The sequence below is a fragment of the Mirounga leonina genome, unplaced genomic scaffold (genome assembly GCF_011800145.1).
Source record: "Mirounga leonina isolate KUSES-001 unplaced genomic scaffold, KU_Mleo_1.0 Mir_168, whole genome shotgun sequence".
Taxonomy (NCBI): domain Eukaryota; kingdom Metazoa; phylum Chordata; class Mammalia; order Carnivora; family Phocidae; genus Mirounga; species Mirounga leonina.
The window spans coordinates 9,086,409-9,098,398 of NW_023270426.1; the positions used below are offsets into that span (position 1 = coordinate 9,086,409).

Here is an 11,990-nt window from a genome sequence, read left to right on the forward strand (position 1 = left end):
TCGCCCCCCATCGGTCTCCTCCGCCCCCCATAGTCTCCCCCGCCCCCCATCGGTCTCCCCCGCCCATCCCCCACAGAGGTTCAGAGGCTGTGCGTGCTAGCCCCTTCCCACGCTCAGGGTCCAAAGTGTAAAGAAGTCCAAGTGCAATTACGCGCACCTCTCCCCCCGGCGGGAAGACAGCCGCTCGCTACAGCGGGGCTCCGAACGCTTGCCCGGACACCCCCCGGGCGGGGCCCGGGCCCGGGCTCCTCCAGGCCGGGTGACAGCGGCGGCGGCCGCCCACTGCAGCCCCGCGGCTCGGAGCGCGTCTCTTCCGCCCGCCCCCGCCCGCATTCTTCCCGCTTCCATTCCCGGGTCCTCGCCGCGCCGAAGGACGTACTCGGGCCGCCTCCTTCCTGGAGAAGGGGCCCGCTGGTTCCGGAAGCTTCCTCCGCCCCCCCCCCACGCCCCCGGCAGGTCACGTCGGACCACCGGCCCAGAGACCAAGTTCAAACTGCTCGGCCCGGCGCCCCCAAGTCGCCCGGCAGCCCCCTCCCCCTGAGCCCCGCGGCCGCCTCGCGTCCCCCGCGCCCGGGAAGCCCCCTCCTCGCCGCCCGACACCGAGGACCCAGCCCCCACAGCTCCCCCGTGCCCCTGGCCCGCGCGAGGGCAGTTTGCTGCCCGCCAGTCAGTCACCTTGGCCGTCACGGTGGGGCCTCGCCTGCTGACGCCCGAGGCCCCCGCAGAAGGCGCGAGCGCGCCGAGCCCCACGCAGAGCGCGAGAGGGAGCAGCAGCCGGGGCCCCGGGCCCATGGCGAGCGCTGGCGCTGGCGCTGGCGCTGGCGGCTCGGGCGCCACCTCAGCCGCCGGGGCCCTTGGCTGGACTCCCGGGCCGCTGCGCCTGCGCGCTCCCGGTTGGGGGGGGGGGATGGGCTGAGGCGGTCGGGGCAGTGCCGGAACCCGGGGCGCGCTCCTCCCGAGTTCAGCCCAGCGACCGGCGCGGGCCTGGGCGCGGCGCGCTGCCGAGGCCGAAGCCCGGGCCGACGGACGCTCCGGCGGCGGGGGCGCAGGGCGCTGGGGGCCGGCGCGAGTCCGCTGGGCTCGGGCGCGGTGCCCCAGAGCGGCGCGGACGCTCGGCGCCCCGGAGCTGCGGGGTGCGCGCGGGGCACCTGCGGCAGCTCAGCGGCGTAGGCGCGTGGTAAACCTGCCCGAAAGTTCGGGACGCTCGGCGCTCCGAGTCCGCCTGGCAGCTTGCGCGCGGCGGGGCGGGAGGCTCTGCAGACCGGTTCGGGTCTGTGAGCGCTGCTGCTCTTGGAGGAGCCCCTCCGCACCTGTCAGGTTCGTGGGAGCTCATCGAAGACTTCAGCCTAAAATACTGGACGCCTTTCAGAGCTTTGGGACCCCTGGAGGGGTTGACTCGATTACATGTGATGAGTGACCCTTCACTGAGATGATTCAAGTTGGAGATACAAGTTTTACAAACTTATGAATTGGGTGTAGGAGGATGATTTAATGATGCGGGAAAAATTCGTTGTATTTTTTAATGGAAACTCAGGCTGCAAAATCATACAGAAATTTTGATCTCAGCTGTGAAAATAAATACATGAAGCCTTTTTTTTTTTTTTTTTTTAATGGAGAGAAACGTACCAAAGCATTTACAGAAGCTATCGTGATAGAATTACGGATTTTTGCTTTCTTGGTAATTTTCTGATTTCCCAGGTGTTCTATATTGAGCATGTAAGTATTTTATAATCAGGAAAACGTTATTTTAAAACTCAGTGCTTTCCGAATTAGGACTTAAAACTTTTTAATGCTGGAATACTAGCTCCAAAATTAACTACAAATTAATAATAACAAATAACTACAAATTCTCTTGGTTTTCTGAGTGGCTGCCATGACCTTCAAGCCAAGATTTTCCTTGGGTAAGCAGATGGGATGCCTACGTGTAAGTGTAGATGTAAAATTACACTGGAACCATTTCTTTTCTTTTCTTTTCTTTTCTTTTAAGATTTTATTTATTTGAGAGAATGAATTGGGAGAGGGACAGAGGGAGAGGCAGACTCCCCACTGAGCAGGGAACCCGACGCAGGGCTCAATTCCAGGACCCCAGGATCATGACCTGAGCCAAAGGCAGACTCAACCCACTGAGCTGCTCAGGTGCCCCAGAACCATGTCTTATATATAAAAGGAATGACTGCCACTTTGGAGGGATGGGTAGAACACATCCAAACTACTTTGATAATTCAGTCCAGTGAAAGATCTAAAGGCTTTCCTCATAACCTCCCACCCCCAAAAAAGAGTCTTCTCTAATATATATATATATATATATATATATATATATATATGAAAAAAAAAGAGTTATTCTTCAGTAGCGATCTAAGGGTATCAAAGCACTTATCCCACTAAGTGATTGTGTGTACTTTTCTGTATTCATTACTCCAATTGTTTTTGTCTGCCTCTGTTACCAAAATGTAAGCACCACCAGAACAGGGAGCATACCTGTTTTTATCCCTGCTAATGACCCAGATCTTTCAATGTCTGGTATATAGTGATTTCTCAGTAAATATTTGTTCAGTGAATAAATGTGTCTATCTACGTACTTTTTAAAAATCACTTTATTGGTAAGGTTAATACAAATAAAAGTGCACAGAATGTAAATCAGTGAATTATCACAAAGCAAACACAACTAAAACTGCACCCCCCAAAGAAATGAATATACAAGAGCTCCCTGAAAACTCCTCTTGTACCCACTCCCAATTACTAACATTTTCTTTTCCCCAAATTAACCATAATCCTGACTTCTTACATCGTGGTTTAGTTTTTTAACTTCATATAGATGGAATCTTACAGCTTGTATTCTTTTGTTCAGATTTATGCTTGTGAAATTCATCTGTGTTTTTGCACATAGCTATTTTGGTGCATAGCACAAGGTAGGGGTCAAATTCCATTTTTGGGGGGGATATCCGCTTATCCCAGCACAATTTATTGGAAAGTCTCTTCTTTACTGATTGCTCTGTAATGATATTTCTGTCATGGAACAAGGGTCCCTTCATGCCTGGATCTGTTTATGGGCCCTCTCTTCTGTCCCACAGGCATCTTTGTCTGTCTTCGTGCCAGTACCACATTGTCTTAATGAAAATAGCTTTATAATAAGTCTTCATTTTTAGTAATGCAAGTACTATCACTTTGTTCAGCAGATTCTTGGCTCTTCTTGACCCTTTCCGTGTCCATATAATCTTGAGAATCAGCTTGTCAGTTTCCATAAACTGGGATTTTAATTAGGATTGCATTGCACCTCTAGATCATTTTGAAAATACTTAGCATATTTGTAATATCCCGGTTCATGAGCATAGCATATTGCTCCATTTATTTAGGTCTTCTTTAATTTCTCTCAATAAGATTTTATACTTGTCTTCCTAAAGGTCTTATTCATATTTTGCTAGATTGACTTCAAGGTATTTGGGATTTTTTTGTGCTATTGTAAATTATACCTTTTTAAACATTCATTTTCTTGTTTGTTGCTATTGTAGTAAAATTAATTTTGTACATTATTTTTGAATAAACCAACTTAGTTAAACTTATAAATTCTAATAATTTATCTGTGAATTATTTAGGATTTTCTACACAGACAACTATATCATCCATGAGAGTTTTATTTCTTCCTTTCTAATCTTTATATGTATTTCTTTTTCTTGCCTTATTGCATTGGCTAGGACCTTCAGTACAAAAGGATAGAAGAGTAGGAGGAGTCATTGTTTTGTGGGTTAAGTTGTGTTCCCCAACAAGATATGTTGAAGTCCTAAGCCCCAGAGTCTGTGAATGTGACTGTAGTTGGAAATAAGGTCTTTGCAGATGTAATGAGTTACGATGATGTCATACTGGAGTAGGGTATGACTGTGACTGGTGTTCTCATACAAAGAGGTGAGATAAAGACATACACAGAGAAAATCACCATGTGAAGGCAGAGACAGAAATTGGAGTGATGCATCTAATGCCAAGGATCATTGGCAACCACCAGAAGCTAGGAAGAGGCAAGGAAGGATCCACCCCTAAGGCCATCAGAGAGAATGGGGCCCTGCCAATGCCTTGATTTCAGACTTGTAGCCTCCAGAATTGTGAGACAATAAATTTCTGTTTTGAGCTGTCCAGTTTGTGGTACTTTGTTATAGCAGCCCTAGGCAACAAGTAAACATGTCTTGGTCCCAATTCCAGGGAGAAAGCTTTCAATATTTCACCGTTAAGTCTGATATTTGCTGAGGTTCTTTTGGGAATGGATATCATTTTTCAGCTTATGAAAATTCCTTTCTAGTCCTAGTTTGTTAGGAGTTTTTGTGATGAATTTGATCAACATCTTCTATTGAAGTCAACTGAAATAATGTTTCCCCTCAGTCTGTGAATGTGGTGAATTGCATTGATTTTTAAATCTTAACCCAGTGTTGCATTCTGGAATATGCCCAACATGTATTGGCCTTTTTATATATGGCTAGATATGGTGTGCTTATTATTATTATTATTTTAACAAACTTACTGAAAACCGGGAAAAAAAGGCATTTCTCCTGAGGTTTGGGGAAAAAACAATGGGTAAAGTGACTCTAGCTTTCTAGTTGATATCAAGCTGATCTTTAACATTCCATCTTTATGTTAATGGATAAGTTTGCTATTCTTATTTTCAGGATATCTGCGTCTGTATTCATAAGTCAGACCAGCCTGAAATTTTCTTTTCTTGAAATTTCCTGCCAGTTTTTATATCAGGGTTATTCTGGACCTCTTAACAGGAGTTGGCAAATGGTAGTTGTCCTTCCTGTGCTCTGAGTGAGTTTGGAAAAGATTGCCTTCATTTCTTTCTTGAAGTTTTCTTAGAATCCCCCAGGGCCTGGAGTTTTCTGTATTTATAAAGCTTTAATTATAGGTTTAATTTTTAAAAAATAGTTGAAGGATTATTTAAATTTTCTATTCTTCCATCAGTGTTTACATGTATATTTTGAGGAAAATTTTTCTATTTCATTCACATTTTAAAATTTGCATGTGTAAAGTTGTTTAATACATCTTATTATAACCTCATAGAGCTGGAAGACTTAGAGTCATGTCTTCTTTTTCATTCCTGACATTGCTTATTTCTTTTTCTTTGAACAGCTTCACCAAGGGAGCTGGTAATTTATATTTATTTTCATTTCATTAGCTATGTTCTTAAATTTATTATTTCCTTCCTTCTGCTTTCTTTTGAGTTTAATTTACTGTTATTTTTTTCTATCTCCTTGAGATGGACTCTTTTGTCTTTCTTTTCTTTTTCTTTTTTTTTTTTTTTTTTACTCAGTAATATGGATTTATATCTCCTCTGTGTCTTTTCATGGCTTGATAGCTCATTTTTTTTATTGCTGAGTAATACTCCACTGTATGCTGTTCCACCATTTGTCCATTCGTCCAAGCAAAGGAAATCTCTTTGTTGCTTCCAAGTTTTTGACAGTTATGAATAAAGCTGCTATAAATATCTGTGTGCAGGTTTTCGTGTGGACATAAGTTTTCAACTCCTTTGGGTAAATACCTAGGAGAGTAATTATTGGATCAGATGGTGAGAATATGTTCAATTTTGATGGAAACTGACAGACTGTCTTCCAAGGTGGCTGCACCAATTTGCATTCCCCCCTTGAAATAAATAACAACTCCTGTTGTTTCACATCCTCAGCAGCATTTGGCGTTGTCAGTGTTTTGGATTTTAGCCATTCTTTTTTTTTTTTTATAAAGATTTTATTTATTTGAGAGAGAGAATGAGAAAGAGAGAGCACGAGAGGGGGGAAGGTCAGAGGGAGAGGCAGACCCCCCACTGAGCAGGGAGCCCGATGCGGGACTCGATCCCGGGACTCCAGGATCATGACCTGAGCTGAAGGCAGTTGCTTAACCAACTGAGCCACCCAGGCACCCGGATTTTAGCCATTCTAATAGGTGTGGGGCAGTAGTATTTTACCTTTTAATGTTGTGTAAGCCAAATTCTCTTTTTTAAATCCATGAATATCACAACATCTCTGAGAAGAAAGAATCCTGAAAAGTAAGACACAAAGAAGTTAGGTTTTTTAAAATTTATTTAAACTAAACAAAAAATAAAAGTTTACTCAATTGTCCCCCAACCCCAACTACCAGTCTGTTCACTGTATCTATGAACTTAATTTTTTTAAATATATTTTTTAGATTCCACATGTAAGAGAGATCATACAGTATGTGTCTTTCTCTGACTTATTTCACTTAGTTCATCAATTTTTTTATCCTTTCTTCTTCTATGTTGTTCTGTGTGCCATTATAATGATAAAATTTCCCTTATTAAGCACAGCTTTAAATGCTTCCCACAAGTTTTGATATGTAGTATTTTCTTTAAAGATTTATTTATTTTTAGAGAGAGAGTGTGCAAGCAGGGGAGGGGCAGAGGGAGAGAGAGAATCTCAAGCAGACTCTCTGCTTAGCGTGGAGCCCAAAGGCGTGGGACTTACTCTCCTGACCTGAGATCATGACCTGAGCTGAAACCAGGAGTCGAATGCTCAACCGACTGAGCCACGCAGGTGCCCCTGATATGTAATATTTTCATTATTATTCCCAGTTAAAATTTTACTTTTTAAAACCCATGTGTTTTTTTTTTTTAATTTTTTTTTTTTAAGATTTTATTTATTCGCGAGAGAGAGATAGAGAGCATGAGAGGGAGGAGGGTCAGAGGGAGAAGCAGACTCCCTGCCGAGCAGGGAGCCCGATGTGGGACTCGATCCCAGGACTCCAGGATCATGACCTGAGCAGAAGGCAGTCGCTTAACCAACTGAACCACCCAGGCGCCCCCCCATGTGTTATTTAAAAGTGTAGTAGTTTATTTCCAAAATATGACTTTAAAAAATCTTTTTGTTAGTGATTCCCAGCTTAGCTCTATTCTTTGAAAATGTGTAGACACTTGCTTAATGATGTAGGACCTGATCATATTTTTGCAAACTGTTTTCTGTGTATTCAGTGTATTATTCTACCCTTGTTAGATTCTCTATTCTCTGTCTGTCCATTGGATCAAATTTGTCAATCCTGGATTTTATATCTGTCAATCCTGGATTTTTTATCTATTAATATACTCCCAGGACCCTGAGATCATGACCTGAGCCAAAGGCAGACACTTAACTGATGGAGCCACCTAGGTGCCCCTGAAAATGTCATTCTTAAAGGATGTTTTTGGCCAGTATAAAGTTGCTTTTTTCAGAAATATGAATATGTCATTTCTTTTGACTTACAACCTCCATTATTTCTAATGAGAAATCTGCCATTATTCTGTTACTCCTTTAAAAATAATTGGGGTTTCTTTTTTAAGATTTCATTTTTAAGTAATCTCTGTACCCAGCATGGTGCTCAAACTCATAATCCCAAGGTCAAGAGGTGGACTATCTACTGACTGAGCCAGCCAGTCCCACATCTGTCTTTTTTAAATCTTGGTGATATTAGTACTTTTCTCTCTATATTTGGTTTTTTAAGCACTTTTACTATAATTTGCTTAGGTGTAGATTTCTTTTTATTTATCCTGTCTGGGATTCATAGGGCTTCTTAACTCTTGTGACTTGATGTCTTTCACCAATTTTGGAAAATTCTGTCATTAACTCTTCAAAAATCACTTATAATTAGTCTCACTACCTAATACAGTTTTCATTTGTGTACCTTCCTTTGGAGTCTCTGTCACTTGTTTCAAAAAGCATTTGAAGCAATTATAGTGTAAATTATACAATTAAAATTATAAAATATACAATTAATATTAAATCTATGCAAATATATTGCATGTATGAATTATGAGAGGAATTGGCTAATATGTTGGCAGTTACCTTCTGTAATATCCAAATAAACCATGGAGGTATAATCCTGTTATAGCTTGCCAATTTTGTTGTTCTGGTTTTCATTCATTACAAAGAAGGACTGCCTGTGTTCCATTTATTAATGATTTATGAGTATCAGAGAGTACGGTTTTGTCATTCCATCCTAGTACATAAGAAGCAAATTTTAGATCTCTGCTACTTTTAAAATAAATGTGACTCTCAAAGCTACATTTCAGTGTCTTTCAAAACCCTTTATTTTTTTGTGCACTGTGTTAATTTTTTCCTCATTTATATGAATAACATCTTAGTTGAGTCAGACATTACTTTCCCCTCAAACTACAATGAACCTGGCACAAATACCTTTGTTAAATTCAGTTCGTGCTTAGCAAATAAATGCCTAAGGCTTTTGTCAATGACTAGCTTATCTGAAGGGTGAATTTTTGCCTGGACCTTTCTTTCAAGGGTTACGATGAGGAAAGGAGCCGTCACCTTCGCTCATCAGGAGGCAGTAGGGTCTACTGGCTGGAACTCAGGATTGGGGTGCGATTACTGGGACTTTCCTATTGTTCTTGTCTTCATGTGCATAGCATATTTTTCTGGAACTAGTCATTTACCCAGGAGTTTTCCCCTTCATGGACTGCCTTGCCAAACTTACCGGGACAGAGTCTCCAAGAAATTAAAAAGTCATCTTGCTTTTATTTGCTACCCTGAACAAAAGTGACCAATGCTCTTTTTTTTTTTTTTTTTTTTAGTTTTTATTTAAATTCCAATTAATGGGGGCGCCTGGTGGCTCAGTCGTTAAGGGTCTGCCTTCAGCTCTGGTCATGGTCCCAGGGTCCTGGGATCGAGCCCCACATTGGGCTCCCTGCTCAGGGGGGAGCCCGCTTCTCCCTCTCCCACTCCCCCTGCTTGTGTTCCCTCTCTTCCTGTCTCTCTCTCTTTCTGTCAAATAAATAAATAAAATCTTTAAAAAAAAATAAATTCCAAATAATGTACAGTATAATATTAATTTCAGGTGTACAATATAGTGATTCAACACTTCATACATCATCCTGTGCTCATCACAACAGAGGCCCTCCTTCATCCCCATCACCTATTTCACCCGTCCCTCCACCCACCTCCTTGCTCCTGACCAACACTCTTAATGACAGGCGTGTCCCCCTTCTCTCCCTCCCTGAGCTCCTTCACTAACCAGAGAAGAAGGGGTACCACTGACATTTGTTGGCACTTACCCGTGGTAGGCCCTGGGGTACAAAGGCGAAGATGCACAGATGCATGGTTCCTGCCCTCAAGGAGCTTCAGGGAGGATGTGGGCATGGAAAGGGCTTAAACGATGTAAAGTCACATTTGTTGCGTGTCAGTCAGTGGGCCAGAGGGTATGAGGTGGGACATTCTGCCCCGTGAGAAAGATTGCAGAAGGGAAGTCTAACAGTCACTCAGTTCCTACAAGGCTCCTTGGACACACTACCCCTTTTAAGCCTGTGAGGTAGACACTGTTAGATAAAGCTGAGGAGCTGAACTGCACCTGAAACTTCAACAGTCCTGCTTCTATGAATTTCAAGTGTGGGGGGGACCTCACAAATCTCTAACTTAAAGTCAGCGGTCAAAAGTGGTTAGTATAGGGGACACGGAAGCCTAGTTGGCTTTGAGTATGAGAATTGGGAAGCCATGAGAAGTGGTGAGCCAATGAATATAGTGCTTGCCACTTAGAGTGACATCAGAGATTGATTAAGTATTGATTATATTCCAAAAATTAGGGAGAGTCTTTTTATGCGAGGGCACTACGATCAACTCGGATGATTCCTACTTCGTGCTGCGTTGATCTGAGTGCTGGATGGGTCTACCTTGACGGTTCAGGCAACCTTTTGCAAAATTCTTTGGAGACCATCTGTTATTTGATTGATCTGTAGATTTGTGTTCTCTCCTGTTCTCTGTTGTTTACTCTTCACCAAGGCTGCCAACTTTTAAACAGTCCTGGTATAAATGTGTGTTCCTAAACCTTTGTTGATAGATGTGTTTTATGCAACAGTTATGAAGTCCATTAACACCGAGCACTAAAACACAGAAAGAAACCAAAGAGATTTATAAGCATACGGAATGCCCTCACCAGATCCAGTTGAAATAATAAATCTAAAGTCAAGGGGACATTTATGAATTTACCATGAGCATATTTATCTACTTCAAAACATGTTCTGTGGAACTGAATCATACTATATATGAGACTTAATTTAAAAGGTAAAACACAAATTAACTCATTTACTGCTAAAGACTTACTGTGTTTAAGGAAACCACACTCTTGTAGAAGAGAAATCCCACTTTAAATACATCTACGTCAGTTGCATTCCTGGAGATAGAAATTGCCTGAATGATTTTTCTTTAAAAACCGGAAATTTGAGAAAGCTCAAACAATTTGTATTTTTAAGAGGCATGGAAAGACTCCCAGCCCGACTGTTTTACAAAAACACCCAATCCCTGGTAGCAACAGTAGTCTAGAGGGCAATTTTTCCTTGGCTGCTGTCTGAGATATAATTGGTGTCCTGAGACACGTCCCCCACCCCCACCAAAAAAAAAAAAAAAAGTTGGCAAAGTAAAAATGGCGGCATCTATCTCCTTGTTAAAACATCAGATTGACAAAATCCATGTATTCCTCTGTTTCAAAAAGTTCCAACTCTTTTAAACATTGGCATTCTTATCATTTTGTGTGGTCAGTGCTGGCCACTGTCTAACAACATCTGTGTGGACTTCTCCTCCAGGATCTTTGCTCCATCGGCTGATAAGCCAGGGACTCCAAGGATATCTGGTCAAGAGCACTGATCAAGAAAGCAAGCCGATAGTACATATTTGAAATGGTTACAGAAAATGTTCCTTCTCCTCTTGCTGTGTTTGTTTGTTTGTTTGTTTGCGCCTATTCGAAGGTAGGTCTGAAGGGCAGAGAGCTTTCAGGTTGATGAGGCCTGGGTCCCAGAGTGGCAGTTTAATGTGCCTTCCTCGGAGAGAAAAGACACTGATACTGTAAATCTAGCCTGTACTCACTGTCGTAGGGCTAATCCGTGGCCATAAAATTAGAGTCAAAGAGAAGATAAACTGCAGGCCACTGTTTTCATGTCAATCCAAACAAACACGCTAATGCATTATTTTAGGAGTGAAAACAAAATTCTTTAATTACTCCTTAAACATGGGGCTCTCAGTATGGGCCTACTCTAACAAACAATTTTGAGCAAATTAATTTTTCTTGTATGTGAAAAAGAATTTTTTTAACAATAAAAAAGGTTATTACACTTAAAGAAAATGAAGGGAAAAAAGATTTTTCAAAATCCCAATCCCCCCCAGTATAAATGCTGTTAATATATTGGTGTTTTTCCTTTCAGGCTTTTGGCTCCTGTGCTCATCTAACTTTGCCTTTTATTTTATTTTATTTTATTTTATTTTATTTTATTTTATTTTATTTTATTTTATTTTATTTTATTTTATTTTTTTCACTGAATTCAGTTAACATAATGTCCCAGGATGTCTTTTCTGATATATAAGTTATAAGCTGAAAAAGTTTTTGGAAAATGTGAGATGACTTACGGAAATGAAAAAGCAGTATTGTCTCTTCTGAAATACAAAAAAAAAAAATTGTTCGAAAGACAAGATCCTCAAATCTTGTCAACACTGCACAGTAGTTTCAAATGTAGCAACTGAAAAGGGAATTGGAGCAGGGAGCAGGGAGCAGGAAAAAGAATCCGGGCCTAAGCGGGAAGGCTCTGGAGCTCCACCTGCCTCTCAGGTGAGCCCTCTGAGTCCCCGCCTGCTCGCAGGGCCACACCAGCCCCTGGCAAGCCTCACGTGCCTCCGCGGTGGCCCCCGCCAGCCAGCCAGCCAGCCAGCCAGGCCCGGGGAGGAATGGGGCCGGGGGGGCTGGCAGAAATGCCCTGCCCCATCTGCCTGGCTCCTAGGGTCTTCTGTATCACAACAGGAGCGCCTTTCATCTCGCGCCTGGGGTCTAACAGATAAGGGTGCGAGGTCTGGGCCAGGACATCAGTCAGTGCTGGGCTGGCTCTGCCACCGCAGGGCCACGCGTCACCCCCTCCACAGCTGCTCTGAGCCCCTGGCGGCCCCCGCAGACGCCGTCCCAGCAGCTGGGGCCACAGTCGGCCTGTCTGCCCGCGTCAGCCCCGATCAAAGTGTTGAAATCGGGGAGAAGGAGGC

General features: G+C 42.9%; 1 protein-coding gene across 1 annotated transcript in view; it reads right to left on the bottom strand.

The window, feature by feature from the left end:
• PPIC (peptidylprolyl isomerase C) overlaps positions 1-873 on the bottom strand; it is a 13,329-nt gene extending 12,456 nt beyond the window's left edge. The window contains exon 1 of the mRNA XM_035013997.1: positions 676-873. Coding sequence (XP_034869888.1) covers positions 676-792 — 117 coding nt within the window. The 5' untranslated portion in view covers positions 793-873. The remainder of the gene's footprint in view (positions 1-675) is intronic.
• Positions 874-11,990: the final 11,117 nt, after the last annotated feature.